This window comes from Haliaeetus leucocephalus, unplaced genomic scaffold, assembly GCF_000737465.1.
Source record: "Haliaeetus leucocephalus isolate CR32 unplaced genomic scaffold, Haliaeetus_leucocephalus-4.0 Scaffold160, whole genome shotgun sequence".
Lineage (NCBI taxonomy): Eukaryota > Metazoa > Chordata > Aves > Accipitriformes > Accipitridae > Haliaeetus > Haliaeetus leucocephalus.
Genome location: NW_010972596.1, coordinates 370,892 through 386,916, shown reverse-complemented (window position 1 = coordinate 386,916; position 16,025 = coordinate 370,892). Strand labels below are relative to the sequence as shown.

The 16,025-nt window shown below is 42.0% G+C and overlaps 1 protein-coding gene across 1 annotated transcript in view; it reads right to left on the bottom strand.

Moving 5' to 3' along the window:
* Positions 1 to 825: 825 nt before the first annotated feature.
* The window catches only part of ATL2 (atlastin GTPase 2), a 43,384-nt gene continuing 28,184 nt past the window's right edge, over positions 826 to 16,025 (bottom strand). Inside the window, exons 9-16 of the mRNA XM_010562524.1 lie at positions 14,104 to 14,160; positions 12,973 to 13,065; positions 12,572 to 12,710; positions 11,585 to 11,712; positions 9,364 to 9,420; positions 8,040 to 8,111; positions 4,943 to 5,374; positions 826 to 2,809 (exon numbers count right to left, since the gene is read on the bottom strand). Of these exons, the coding sequence (XP_010560826.1) occupies positions 2,690 to 2,809; positions 4,943 to 5,374; positions 8,040 to 8,111; positions 9,364 to 9,420; positions 11,585 to 11,712; positions 12,572 to 12,710; positions 12,973 to 13,065; positions 14,104 to 14,160 (1,098 nt within the window). The 3' untranslated portion in view covers positions 826 to 2,689. The remainder of the gene's footprint in view (positions 2,810 to 4,942; positions 5,375 to 8,039; positions 8,112 to 9,363; positions 9,421 to 11,584; positions 11,713 to 12,571; positions 12,711 to 12,972; positions 13,066 to 14,103; positions 14,161 to 16,025) is intronic.

The following is a 16,025-nucleotide window of genomic DNA, read 5'->3' as shown; positions in this document are numbered from 1 at the left end:
GAGGGAGGCACACGTGTGCACACACACACCCCCGCTACCAAACTGGTCTCGGCTGAGCCCCAGACCCTCCAGCAGTTAGCCTGGACCTCCTGGCTCCTCCAGTTGCCTCCTGCAGAAACACACATACCCAGCCCATACTTAGGGCTGCTTCAACACCCAGCTTGCAAGCCAAGTCTGGCTTGATACTCATACACCGAGACTCACTCACAGCTGCTAGCGCTTGCTTTCCACTTGCTCCAGTCTGCCAGCACTCTGAACATACAGCCCGTGACCCAAGGTCCCATGCCAGTTGCTGGTGCTTGGACACACCTGCACATAGAATGGAGTCCCTCCTGCTCCCAGGAAGGGGCTGAGAAACGGAGTTAATGGAGAAAATGGCCCAGACAAGAACACTCACCACCAACCTGTTACCACATGACCAGCCCCTTTTAAGCCCCTAATCATTTGTTTCCCACACTAGCTCCTCCCAAAAATCACCTTGGCCCCTCCCTTTTCCTACCTTTGATCCCTCCCTCCCACAAAGTTGGAGGGTTTTTCCATTAATTCTGCACCTTCTTGGCACAGCGTTCAGGAACTCTTCCCCCCACGCACCCTGTTTCAGTCCTCTACCAGAAGGACAGAGCCTGGATAAAGCCTTCCAGCTTCACTGTCCCCATCCTGGATAGCGTTCCACTCTCACAGTCACTGCAGGGCATGGCACAGCCTCAGATCCGACTTGTACCTTCCCGGAGAACGCAAGAAGCAAAGGCAAGCATGGCCCTCTTAAGACCCCTACATGACTCTAGTCTTTTGACTAACAAAAAGATTCATCACCAAAGCATTAGATTGTTTAAATAACAGTATTTAATCTGTACAGTTTGAGAGAAGATATCATAAAATGCAACATTCCTACCTCATCTTCAGCATCATTCACCTGGAGCTGAGCCCTCCTCTCCAGAGGGCAGGTAACCACCACTCCCCGGCAGTTCTTTATGGTACAAAAGTCACAGTGCAATTGCTTTAGTCCTAGACAGGTGATTTCCCTCACTCGAAGAGAGGGGAGACTGATGAAGCTCAAATGTTGATGGAAATTGTTACCATTTAGGAATGAAAAAAAACCCAGCTATTGCACACAGTCATTTCCAGCTGAAACTACAGCAGTTAATTATTTAGCTGCCTTTACACTCCACACATCTGAAAATGCCTTAGTTGATACTGATTTAGTCAAGAGTGAAAACAGAGCTGGTACCAAGATTTCAGAATGATACAGTTGTTGGAGGGCAGAAGCTGACAAGCAACTCCACAAGTCAAGAAGCGTGCTTTAGAATACCAGAGTTTTCATATACAGGGAGGGGATATGAGCTAGACAGATGTCATCTTTCAGAGACAAGCATGAGAGGAACATCAGCTTCAACAGAAAGCTATGAAGTACAATAGACAATTTGTTCATATAATTGTCAGGATAAGTATTTGACATAGTTTATGTAGTAGAATACATACTCGAAGATCTTCTAAAAATAAGCACGAATTTCATTTCATATATACACAACTGATTTTAATCATGTACTGAAAATAAATTACAGGAAATAACTTTAAAATGCAACAGAAGACGAGTTTCACAACAAACATTCCCACTGATTTTCCCAAGGGGGTGAGAGATTGCAGTGCTCAAGGCAGGTAAATATCACAAATATATCAAAAAACTTCAAATTATTGATGCATTCACACATTTACATGAGCCACAAACATTCCTTTACAGGGACTGCACTTAGCTACCACAGAACCAGGTTTTGCCATAAACTACAAAACTTTGATACAAAATTGTATTTATATATTTATATTTCATATACATGCCCTATCTGTGATTTCTTAAAAAATAAAAACTAAACACACTGTACAGACAATCCTAACTCGTTGCTTGGTAGCTGTAGGCAACATTTTTGGATGGAATTTCTCCCCCAGTAGAATTAATGGCAATATTATATACATGAAGGCTAAACTGCAGAAAAAGACAGCTCAGTTCTGATATGCACCTCCCTCGGGACCAGGTCTGCAAGTTCAAGGCAAGACACCATATGCTCTGACCCACTGCCTCCCCTACAAGTCAGTTCTGCCATCGGCGGCGTGCGGAACCAATACATGCATTTGTGTAACACTGGTATAAAAGGCAATAAAGCAAGATACATATTATAATGTAGTGGCTCTAATGGCTTCACCGACTTGATACACTCCAGCCACAGAAACACTCCTTACAGGTGGCATGGGGATGGTGTGGAGGTGGGTACATTTGGTGAGAGCACACCTTATGTGGGTCTGATCATTGTACTTCCCTGAAATTACCTCCTGCAGAGGACAGATTCCCACTGTAAGCCAGAGACTGCATCAACTCAAACACTGGGGGGAAGATCCCAACCCCCCCACCCCCAAATGCACACATACACTGTTCACCAGGACTATACGTAAAACAGACACCCGCCCTCCCACCCCCAGCCGTCTCCATGGCACCAGTTTGTCTTAGAAGCAGAGCACTGACAAACCTACTCTTCCCAGGTGATGGCAGCAATCTGTGAAGCCAGTCACACTAAACTACTTCTACAGTTGATTGTAAACTTTGGTTTATTTTTATATTTATTTTTTTTTATTATTGAGTTCTCATGGTACAGCAAGCATGTCTAGGATGAGAGGGCAGAGTTGAAGAGGAGAAGAACTGTCAGTCTGTCTTTAGTCTGGCATGGTGAGACACCTGCTCGGTCAGGCCTGCTTTGATAGAGTTTTTTACAGACTGCCTCATATGATCCTCCATCAAATTATCACTCATGGGCTTCAACACCTGTGGAATGAGAAATGTGCAAAAAAAAAAAAAAAAAAAAAATGAGGTAACCAAGGAAAAGAAAACATAAAAGCATACAAAGAGATGAGACTTGAAATAATGAAAAAACTTAGAATGCTGAAGTCTGACACAAACTGGCATGAACTGAAAGAGAAATGAGTTTTGCTGCTACAGTAATGAGGTTAAATCAGTCACATGCTATGGACACAAGTGAGATCCCTCCTATACAGCAGTATTTCACTGAATTCAAACCACTTTACAGTTCCTAGAAGATGGATGTGCAATTCCATACCCTATATGCAGCATCAGTCTGGTATGGTTACAGCATTTATGCAGACCGGCCCAGACGGTCCAGCTTATTGTCCTATATGTGTAAGTGTGAACACTTCAGATACAGAAAGAAAGTTAAAAATACTGGCTAGTTTTTCTTCTTGTTATTGTTGGATGAGAGTCGCTGTCGCGGCACTGATGTAAGAGCACGGCGAATCGTTCGGCGTCTAAGGACTTCAAAGAGTTTGGAAAACACCTAAAACACGAATTGAGCTGTTAGGAAAAGTGGCTCTTAAAAGGCAGCAGAAAAAGTCAATGAAGTTCAGAAAAAGAAACTGATTGCCAGTAACTTCTCACCTTCCTGGGATTCCTCTGAAGCAAGGAGGGAAAAGAAAGGCAGAGATTCAGAAAAATCAGTCGTCACAAGAACATGGTATATAATCAGAGTGACTCAGACAGGACCTGGACATGCTTTGCATATTATTGGTGATGTGCAACTGTAATGCCACCACCAGCAAGCAGTTTTGGAGACCCTCTTCCTCTAGCCCACAAAAGGGAAGCTCCTGCTAGCATAAGCTAAGTTCTCCCCCTTCCAGGGTGGGTAAGTCAGCAGTCATCAAGCCTTATGTGCTCTAAGTATCTGACAGCAGCAGCTGCACTCAGTGAGAACCACGCATAGAACTGACACCTTCCACTTTTCTTGCAGTGCTCCTCAGCCCCAAGCTCCAAAGCAAGAAGCTATGGTGGTACAGCAAGAGCCTCAATTTTAATCACTAGTTAGGGGTGTAACTCAAAATTTAGTACCTTGATGCTCAATTCCCTCCTACTATTAGAAATCCACTTTTTCCACTCCAGTGGAACTCATAACCTTACCCGGTTGCTCAGACAGGTCTAGCGTACCACTGCCTACGATGAGCCTTGAACAGAGTCATTTTTCAGATGTAGAAGACAGCCTCTGCATAGAAGGCTCCAGTTATTTGCTTGTACCTTGTAGGACCCATTTTAATGTCATCCTAGGTAAGTTCAGTGAGCCCTTTATTTCTAGTAACAGCAGCACCAAAGCATTTCCCTTCTGTTGACACCAGACATAGCTACTCACAATGCTCCAAACACTACTTGTAAGAGTTGGTCAGGAATTCTCTACATTGGTTTTACTAGCACAGCTGTGTCAACTGGATTCAGGCAGCAAAATCTCTGTACAGGTTTTCTCCTCCAGCTTTGGTACTCTTACACTCATGTTGTCTTTCCTTTCAGGAATTTGTCTGTCTGTCAAGTGTTTCTTGCAACAGCAGTTGCACCAACTGAAGTTGTCACAGACAACACAAGTCTTCCTGAAGGAAGAAACTTGCTGCACATCCTCTTGTAGCATTTGCTGCAAGTCAGTCTGGTTGCTGCAAGTCACCACCCAGTTCTCTGTGAGGTCTAATTAGCCCTCCAGTGTCACACCATCAGGTGAGGTGAGAGAGGGCAGCAGTGTTTCACCTTCCCCATTTCTTGCACCACCTGAGATATTTTATCCACCACCTCCATAGGGCAAGTTTATCACTTTAAACATACCTTTAAAAGCAGAATTCCTTGCTCTGAAAAAGTAACAGGATTTTTGAAGAGTCCCTCCACTCTTTACTCTCCAAGCTGCTTTAAGTAACACTTTTTTGCTAATATCCTAAGCTTGTTTAACATTCTCTGTGTGTGGCATCTCTTACTAAAGAGAGCAGTCACACTTCTGAGCCAATTTTTCCCTTTGGCAGCACAAGCATTCTCCATTAGGTCTAGAACCAGCTTTTCACTTGCAGCACTGAACAGAAACCGTTTGATATGTCTGCTCAAGAAAGAAAGATTTTTGCATTAAAAACGGATACCAACCTGTTCCCATATAGCTTCAGCAATCTGATCAATGGCTGTTCCAACTTCTCTGAATTCCCCAGAGTACTTAACGTATGCCCAAGTACAAAACGATATAAGAGCCATCCCCAGCACGAGATTACACAGGGTAGCTATGGAGTTCATACCAAGGAACCCAGTCAGTCCTGAGGTTATATACATGGCAAACATGACTGCAAATAGAGTGGCAGGGGTACGAGCAGCATAAAAGATGTTTTTGCCATCGTTGTGCTTCACAAAGTTTGCATAGATCTCATCGATTTCCACTTCAAGCTGTTCCTGGTAGCGCCGACAGAACTCCTCCCCTCCCATCTTCTTCACTGAGCGGAACTGCCTGACAGCTGACTCTCTGAAATCCTGGTGCTTCCGCTCAAGGTCCGACGGGGCAATGTAAGGCTTATCTCCCCCACAAACCTGTTAGAGCAATCAGAGATGAGGTCATCACACCGAGTATCTTCCGCTGTACAGAAAGAAAACCTGCTCCTCACTGTCCTCCCTCTCAAGCCAGCATCAGACTACCTCCTGCAGCTTTCTTGGCTCTGTAAGCTCTAGAGTCCTGTCTCAGTGAAGCAGCTAAAGGTACTTTGCATCATGGCACAGCAAAAGCCTTATCTCTCTGATCATGTACAGAGCTATAGTACACGACTGAACTCATACTTTCAACTGATTCCTTTGGGCAAGCCCAGAAGGACAAGACATCAGCCACATGCACATTCCTGTTATGAAAAGGTGAAATAAAGGAACACCAGGAAGCAGAGAAAGCTTCGCTTGAGGAAGGTTAAGGACAACTCTGAAGGCCACAAGCCCTCCCCTCAGCTTTTTACTCCTGGTCACCCATCTCAGTGAGAGGGTTAGTGCAGAATTTGGAGAAACAGGGTAAATTTTGCCCACTCAGCAAGTTTATTCCTGTTTGTTGCTGCCACTAGCAGGCTCCATGGAACTTACCAGGTGATATGAATTACCAAGAACTAGCTGCTGACATCTGTAGCCTGCTCTTCCCTAGACTGTCCTCTAGGCTTGATTCTGATCAACTTGTGAGAGTACATTTCTGCTGAAGGAACGAGACCACGGGCTCAAATGGATACCCATGATGTGGACACCACCATCTTCCTCTTCCTGAACCAGCACGTGTATGAAAATGGTTAAGACTCCAAGGACCTCTACTCTGTAAGACTGATTTCTGACCTCTTGAGGACTATGATTAGAGATAACCTAGACCATCAGAGACATACATATGGCAGATCAGCTCCAACTCCTCCAGACCCTCACAGTCAGACTATGTCTAAAAACTGAAGATTCTTTCCATGTGATGTCAAACAACAGCCTTCCCTCTCCTGCCTCAAGGTAGTCTTATCACAGTGCTTGTCATCTCATGTCTTGAGAGCAGCAACAACTTTAACTTTCTCCTGCTGCTATCCCTTCAGCAGGACACATAGAAGATCACTTTCTCAGAGTACAGCATCCCCTTTCTGCCTCACAAGATGCATGGCTTCACTGGCTATCTTCTTCAAGGCAAGCCTCACCATCAAGATCCTGGCACCCCCACTCTGCCCCTTGCTCAAGTTAACAAGGGCCTTTCTGCTTCAACCATCTTGAAGTCCTCCACATCTGGCAAAACTCCGTGGAAAATGGCTACTAGTCTCATCCTCCAAGACTGTCTTTTCACATTGCCCAGAGAGTGTTAAACACCAGGAGCTGCTGATGCATCAAGACTATGATACAAATAACTGCCAGTTTTCTTATAGTCTGTGTGGCTGCACCTGTTGTTCCTTACATTTAAGGTCATTAGGGGGACAGTATTTTGGTTATGCACACTCAGCAAAGGAGGGCTTTGGTTCATGAGGAGAACTCAGAAGCTACAGTAAGAGCTATCTTTACATAATCCAGTCTTAAATCCAAGAATTCCCACTTCTGTTGCTAAAAATAGAAATTTCAGAGCTGTGTCACATTAAGAACATCATCTGAGACATCTGGATAAAAAACAATTCAAGACATTTGTGTGTATCTCTACAATGATATAAAAATATACAGTACAAGGGAACATTACTATGGAAACAAAGTCTGTTTAAGAACATCTGTTCCTGTTTATTCCTTGCCCCAAGTAAGACACCTTACAATTACAGTATCTCAACAGCCATTGAAGATTCAAGGTAGGAAGGCAGACTTGGCATTTATTATAAACAGCCCATTTACTATTTCAAGAGATTTTCCAAAATGGAAACAAATGAAGGAATCCCTCTATACCAGAAGAGCATTCTCAAAACAGCCTGCTAACAACTGGAACTGGCTAGTCTGCCACTAGCATTAGGTCTTACTCTAATTTCAAAATGGAAAGCTACTTCAGCAATTAAGACCACAATTAGCCTAGTTAGTGTGGAGCTATGTTTGTAGCATGTTATCGCACCTACTGGTCTCTTCCAGTTGTAGAGTTTCACAGTAAGCACAGTCCTGTTAAGCTTTACGACACACGTAATTGTTTTCAGAATTTCCTATGATAAAGCCTTCATACTTAAACATAGTGTTATGCAAGTCCATCCAGGCATTCAGCTTGGAGTGGTATCAGTCACTATCTTCAAGAGAAGAACAAGTAGGAAGTTACATATACAGCTTTTTCAGACAAGATAATTCTTGTATTTCAAGTGTTGTTTTTTTTAAAAAACTTTAGAATAATTTTAAACCTTGCATTTTACAGCTAATGAGTGACCACAATTCAGAAGCATGAGACTATAATACTAGAACTCTACCCTTGCAAGACCCTGGCCCACAAATGTCTCCTCAGCTGTTTGCCCGTTTCATGTCACAGGATTTTAAGTTGTCTGTCAAGAGCAGCAGGGGGAACTAACAGGTGGTATCTTACAAACATGACCATTCCCATACCTCCCCAGCAATTTCTGTCTCAAAGAATCCTGGCTTTGCTGCATCAGACATCTAACCTCAGAACAGAGTGCAGAAAACACATGAGTAATGGCCCTAAGCTACTTTTCTTCATTAAAATGCTCACAACCAACACTGAGTACAACGTTAAAACTGAAGGCCTGTATTTGCATGTAGGCAGTTAGAGAAAGTTGTGTCATCATACCTGCTCCATGCCTTTACTGTACAAGTCTTTTGCTCCTGCCACAGCAGCCAGATTGTTCGCCTCAGCTGTTGCCTAGAAAACATTGAGCACCATGTATCATCACGGCATTACCAGCTGCTTACATACATGTAGTTACACTGCCCAACATACCCCCACAACCTCCAAAGCTTCAGATGGCCAGGAAAATGCCCCACGAAAACAAGTGAAGTTAGCGATATACTTTAAAACAGACCACTGACTAGAAGAACATTTTCTTCAGCTCTCTAGTACAGCTGTAGACAAACTCTCACGTGCTCGTACAGGATTTTCATCATGAGCAATCTCCTCTGAATGCTCTGTTGTTAATAAGCAAACAAGGATGATGAAACTATTAAATATTAATCCTGATACATCACTAATTGTGAGGAAAGAAGCAAGCTGGTATTATTTCTGCATTATGTATGTGCAGTTTTGGTGTCAGAATTTGTAAGAATTTAAGATTACTTTCAACCTGTGTCACGTCAGGGACAGTTATTCTAGCTAATGCCGCAAGATGTTATCTTGTGTATTTCCCAGCCACATTTATGGCATGCTAAGTAGAGGAAATGATAGCAGCCTTTGTTTCATTGTGATGAGTTTTCTGAACTCCCCCAGAAGTCTAAAGATTTGGTTCCTTGAAGGATGAGAAAACACCCAGAACAGTCATGTCTTAATGAAGCAACACAGGAAGCTTAAAAAAAAAACCCAAGTCTTACAAACACAAAATGGTTAAAACTGACCCCAAAGCCCACACTTCGGTGAAAGCTCTTCATCCCAAACAATTCAAGGGTTCAACACACAGCTTTATACAATTAGTTTGTGTTCAGATCGCTTTAAAGCTGATTACATCCTCTTTGGATCAACCCAGAAAAGAAACCTCAATGCAGTTATCCAATCTAACAAACCCACATAGAGTAGTCTAACACTGCAATACAGTGGCAATAGCTGCATTGCTATAGGCCTTCTCCATTTTATCTGCTGCATCTGATGCTAAAAGCCCTCTGAATACAGTCTGAAAGGTACTGACAAAATAGCAAGTTAAAGGAAACACATGCTTAGAAATTGAAGCAGCTAAAAAAACCCAACCAACCAGATATACCCCTGCTCCATTCAGTAGATGGAACTGGGGGGAGACACAAATATGTACCCAGACTACACAGTTCAGATGGCTTTCAAAGTACACAGCTTCTTCAAGAACTACATCTCTGTGTGGGAGCTTCAGACCCGCAGCAGTCATGATCTTCGACTGCAAAGAACTTACAAGTACGCATCATCTATCAGATTATTTGAAAGAAAAATAAGATACCTGCAGCATAGACTTTGGATGAGGTAGCTCCTCTCCTTGATAGATTTTAATATAAGCCTAAATGGGAGAAAGAAAGAAAAAAAAGGTTTCTTTTCCTAAACATTTACAACTGAGGAGAAGGAGAAAAGAGGGACGATATAAAGACAGAGCTCATAGATTATTTCTTTGTAATAATGCTATTCAATTAAGCAAATTTCTTCATACAAGTCTGGCATTCTCAGTTATCCCTAGTGCTTTAATCCTTTGACTTTCCTGTGCATTTGAGGCTGGGGCCTAGCAGGGTAGCAGAGCAGCTTGAGGACACATGGCCACTATCTCCAGAAGCGACAGGCTTGACAGCAGGTTTCTGCTCCCTTAAATAAATAAGGATGTCTTGGCTAGGCAGGGAATCTTCACCCAAAACAAAAGAGCAAAGATGACTCTCTCTCACAGCCTTTCTGGCAAGAGGTATGTCCAAACACACCTCAGTGCTGGGAGAACCAGTACTTACATTTCCCCATATGCCTTGCTCCCTTGAAGTGTGGGAGGATAAAAAAAAAAAAGCAGATCAAAGCACTAATATAGACAGAGCTGAGCTGCTAAAACATTTCTGGAAGCCAAGCAGGTCACATCCCACCAATCCTCAGGTGTCCTTTCTTTCACCAGGGTTTCAGAAGGCTGGAAGAGAACATGTCCTTCATGTCGTCTTCTCTGGCCCACATGATGGCCCGTGGCACAGCTCTTTTGGACAGATTAACAGAGGGGGCATAGCAGGCAGCAGTAGCCATTTCAGTGCTTTGGACAAGCTGTGCAAGTTAGACCAACAAGGCCACTCTCAGCCCCTTGGAGGCTGGGCAGTGATTCTTCTTCATGCTACTACTGCTCTCCCTCCCAGCTTGTCTAAAAGCCTCTGCCCTGAGGATTTTTCTCTATAAAGGAGGAGAGAACAAGGTTACCAGGGTCCCTATATAGCTAATGCTCTAGGTTGTAGGACAACCTACAAAAATGTATAGAGTTATACAGGACTCTGTTCCCTTGACACTCTCCTTGCTTCTGTAGCTATTTCCTCCAAGTAAAAGCCCTACAGTTTCCAACTCGGACTTCACGATCTCAGCTTTAGATGCACAGTCCCAAGGGAGCAGTCCTCCTTAGTTACATAACCACAGTGTTTCCGCAGCACCCGGCATGACTGCTCCCAGACTGGATGTGGGATGTGAATCAGGCAGCTTTTCAATCGAGGAGGTTTTACATTCAGTTTTTAGGGTGCAGTCCTTTCTAAACTGCTGTTGAACGCACAACTCCCTACACTGTAGAGGATCAGGTCTTATTAGAGAAGACAGTGGAACAAAAAGCAGCATGCAACCATGTAAATACAGACTGAACATACGAGCTCCAGAGTGCTGATTTTATGCATCTCATATCACGTCTTTCCTTTAGGAAATGTTACTTCATTTTACAAGTGTTAAAGAGTTCTGGTCTCAGATTCCTCCCTTGCACAGCTTCTTTCTTAACATCAGCCCAACTCTGTTCTACCTTCAACACGCGTACTCAAAAGTAGTAATGCAAAATTAACTTTCTCCTACCAAGCCAAGTAAGTCATTCCAATTAAAAAAAAAAAAAAAATTACGCACACCAGATCAATTCCTGGTGTTGTAGGGATTATGTTATCACATTTCTGCTGCTGTCACCATGATACTAACACAGCTCAAGAGTCTAACAGCTGCAAGTATCATACACAAATATTTCAGAACATACAGTGGCGCTGCACATGCAAGTGTTTAGAAAGCATCTTCCTTGCATGTTAAAAATCCAGAGGGGAGTATCTGAAATTTTCACTGCATACCTAGCAGTTTAAGAGCTGGTTTTCTATCGGTACAATCTACATGAGACCCTTTTTTAAAAAACAAAGGCAACATATCCAGACAAACTAGGATTTCAAAGTAGGAAAAAAATCTCTAATACAGCTTGAAGTATTTCAGCACATTTACAAAGAAAAAAGAAAAAGAAAAAAAGAAAAAAAAACCACACAGCACAATTCTGCCAATAGTAGCTTGCCAAGAGCTATACTGTTAGGAAGTTGTGTGCCAGTTCTGCAAAGTCAGAGTAATAAAATGAAAATAAAAGTGAGCTGATCAGTGAGCGGCAGCCTAGATATCTTATCTTCTCTGGGAACAACATGTCCTAAAATTAGAATATTTTCTTTTAAGCCATTAACAGAAATAATTAGTATGAGTTTGCTTACCTTGAAGTATTCTACAAGATCTCTACAGGTCACCTTGGATCCACTAATCTCTTTTTCTACCAAGTTTTCAGGGGCAAGCAGTAATGGTACCAAATTCCGCAGTTCTTTCTTAAAATCCTCATCTATATCTAGTAAAATTCAATCAATTTCAGAAAAAAAAAAAAGTGGTTAGATCTCTTTTCAATCTTACATTTTCTAAAGGAACACTGATAACCCCTGACCCTTCAAAATCCATAGCGTCACAACTTTTGACTGCATTTTTAAGATATTTAAAGGCTTAAATACATACTATAGCTTTAGTAAATTCTATCTAATCTTTAATCTTAACTTCAGACAGAGAGAACAAAGTTCCATAGTCCTTGTAATATTTAAAGTGCGTTTCTCCAAAAACACCAACATCTTACACAATAATCCCACAAGTCTGCGCCCTCAGCACAGAAGTGGCTGGCACCCCACTATTGCAAACCCACTTTTTTAGCCTTTGCCATTCTGATACATTCCCTTTGTTGGGGGACAAGCAGCAATTGGAGGAATCCCGACCGCCTCTCATTCTGCAGTAGCAGAAGCCTGTAGCTTTTATTTTAAAGTCATTCTAGTTCTGACCTTTGGTTTAGCAAGTTCTTAGAGAAAAGCCTTTCAATTTTAAGAAAGTAAAGTCTTTAATTTTTTGAATTCTCCTCTCTGGAATCCTTATTTATCTTTAGAATCCTTATTTAATGACCTTTAAGTATGTCTCAAGTTATCAGATTACAATCAACAGCTAGACACAAAGATATCCATTCCCTCTGCCTGCTTAACTCCTCTACCTTTAAACTACTGAAAAGAACACAAAATGCACATTTCTAGATTCTGTAGTTTCACCTTTTAGCCCTACATTTTTCCAATCAAGCATTTCAAGAGCCAACCATTTCAGTGTTTAACTCCCATTATAAAAGAAAATAAACTCAGCGATCTGAATCAAGAAATACACAATGGAAAGCTTCCTACCATTCAACCTCCCATCAAAATTTGGATTTGTTGCAACTTTAAGACCAGGGTGGGGCAACAGGAAACAGCCAAGATTACTGAAACAGGAGTGAATATGCTTCCTTACATTCTGTAGCTCTTCATGTTGGTTTTGCTTTACCTGAAGAAAAAACCAAAAGGCAGTAAGAACTGCTAACAGTTTTGCAGTACTGCAATTAAGATTAAATATCAGCTTAAAAGCAGTAAGAGCACATTCCTGCACCTAAAAATGTCAAGTTCTAAACGTCAGAACTCCACACAAGTGGGAACATCACAAACGTATTTTATTAGCACAAAGAGTTAGCTCATCATGCATCATTATCTTGGTGGTTAGTTGTCATTTAAGTTAGAAGACCACACTAGGACTACTGGAGATAACTTACCTGCAATCTTTTCTCTAGGAACTTTTTTCCTCCTTCCAAGCCATATGCATGTTCATAAGGATAACTCCAATCTCTAATTAAGAACATGAGTGTCTGTAACAGGAAGAACAACAGCAGCAAATGGCTTGCGTCATTCCTAAAGTAAAAAACTGTCACACGTGATTATTTTAAGTAAAAAAATCTCTAAGCTTGGCTGCTCTAAATGAAGTAGCCTTGTAGTTTTGTGGTGCGTTTGAAGCGTTTGCTTGTTTAAAAACAAACCAACCAACCCACATACCAAACCCACAAAGGCAACTCACTCATCTGAAAGGAAGTACCCAAGTGTCTCAAAAAGATAATTTCCCTGTTCCATGGGTTTTCCTTTTGCTGTCCCACAGGGATTATTACACTGTCCTCTCTCCTATTAGCTGAAGATAGAAAACAAACCTTGACATTACTCTCATATCAGACAAGGTGCTTTACAAAGAATGAATCTTGCTTGGGCAAATGACAAGAACATTGAGGACTCGCACTTGCAAGCTGAATATTCTAGAGACACAAGAGTCTTAAAACTCACCACTAACAGCAGTCCACTAGTACTCTTATAGGTTAAAGGGGATACTTCAGGATGGAAGAGATCTCCATCTTTGCCTCCACTAAATAGAAGAAGCCTCAAACCCTTCTCTGGCCTAGCAAACAGTCTGGAGATGCTAGCAGTTTTGAGGTTTTTAATGCTGAAGCCAATAAAGCTTCAAGTAAATGAAACGCAACATGGCCCTCCTCAATGCTATTTCTTAGAGGCCACATGACCTTTACTCAGAACCATGTACCACCAGCAAAGACCAACCATATCTCAAAAAGTAATGAGTAAGAAGGCAGGACGAAACTTTTCTCCTTAACGTCTGCAAGTCACTTGACACTTTCACTCCTTTTATGCCTTACAACTCAGGCACAAAGCTGTACTTGCCCAAAACATGATCCTCTTCAGCATTTTCCCATTGTGTTTTTGCCAAGAAATGTGGTGACAGGGAAGGAAAATCAGCCTTGTAAAGAACAGGCTAGCTTCAGCCCGCTAATTTCTCTTCATAAATTATCCTGAGCTCACTTTCTACACATTCAATTGCTTAAAATCCATTTAACATATATAGTTACCTGAAACGGCTTTTGGTATATTTCTTCCATAGCTAGTCTTCCATATTCTGTAAACAACTGATAGAAAGAAGAGCGTAAGGGTGCCACACATAAAACACATTTTTCTACTGTAAAATATTCTGTCACTAGAAAATAAAGTATTCTATCTTAAATCTTATTATGCGCTGAGAATGGCCAATACACCTAAAGAACAAGTACACCAATCCTCAGTAAAATTCAGGAAGAAGGCATGATTTCGCAGTGCCATTCCATAACTGTCAACACACCGCAGCTCTAAGTGGGTGGCCTGTGGGCTATTCTCAGAGGAAAGCTGGCTGTGTCTCTCAGCAAGCCAGTTTCCAACACTTGTTTCCTAGGCTAAGGAGGTAAGCCTGTCTAACATTTGCCCCTTACTTCCCACAAAAGATTTATTCCTGGAAGTCTCAAGGAACTTGGCTAGAGCCAATGTATCAGACATTTAAATACAAGCCAAGTTCAGCAGCTTCCCAGATATCTACTTCAGCCTGTGACCTCAACTGATAATTGTTCTTTCCTGCCAGTATAAAGGCAAGTGTCACCTGTCTTCCTCTCATTGCTTTCACCATCTTTAATACCAGCAGCAGCATTCTTCACTGGACTGAGTGGGTCAGACAACCCATGAGAACATGAATTCTGGACTGTGCTAGCTGTTTCAGCAGAGGTCAATACTGTCAGGTGTTGATCCATGCTAGCCCCCTTACAGATCTTGGAGGTTGAGAGGAAGGAAGCACACCAGTATCCTCTAGTACCAGGCAACTGTTCTTCTGCATTAAAACTAACTCCTGGAACATCTCAGGTAAACTGACTAAAAGGACAGTTCCCCCCTGTGTTGATCACAAGAGCACCTGAGAACTTACAAGATTAATTTAACACAAATTAACTTCCAGGCCCTTGTCACTCTGAGGAAAAGCAGCTCTGAAGTGACCAACCACCCATATGAGACTGGCTCCTTTGATCCTAACTGCCTACCCCATTCACTTCCCTGCTACATGGAAAAGGCAGCCAGAGACTAACAGTATTTCAGAACAACAGAAATTCCTGTTATAACAGAAATTCAGAATTTCCTTCGCTCAGCTTACATTCCTTGCCCCAACTTTAAATGCATAGGTGTCCCCCTACCTACTGCTTATATTTATCACTCTTCTTTTCCCTTCCTGCCCTCAAATCTCACCCTCCAGTATAACAGAAAGGGATCGCTCTATTCAGATTGCACTGAGGCTGTCAAAGGACCAAAGTCATGAGGAAGGCCTGGCTTGCAAATAATTAGCTAAGGCTTGTTTAAAAAAAACCTGGTTGGTTTTTTTTGGGGGGTGGGGGGTGTTGGCCCAGTGATACAACTCTGTTAACTGAGAACAGCATCACAAGGCTATGTTTAGTTAGTGCTCTTCTACTTCCAGTATTGGCAGCCAGTCTCTTGCAGCACTGACCAAGACAGAATTCCTTTCAATCAGAAGACACGTAAAACAGTTATAAGCTGTGACAAGGTCATGGCCTGAGCACAGGCAGGCATTTGTTGATACACAAGCTAGCCTTTAAAGCTACAGGTTTTAACTTAAGGAGATAAGGTTCTTGCACCATTCACATGAAGCCAGAATTCAGTGGCCTTTGACCACAATGTTCCATTAGAGGATGAAAACCCCCAGAGTAAAGACAGGACAACTCTTTCCTGCTTTTGTTTCTAAGCAGAAATAAAACTCTGTAGAAGTTTCTCAGTTGAAAAACTAGAGAATGCTTCTGGGTAGAAGATAACTCTTTCTGCCCTGACCCAATCTCCCACATTTCTTTAGAAACTGGTTATGAAAAACCATCCATCTTCCTATTTTAGCGAAAAAGGAAAAACATTGAAATTTTCTCATTAAGTACTTCCATAAATCATTCTCCTTTCTCATCCTTTCAGGAATTTC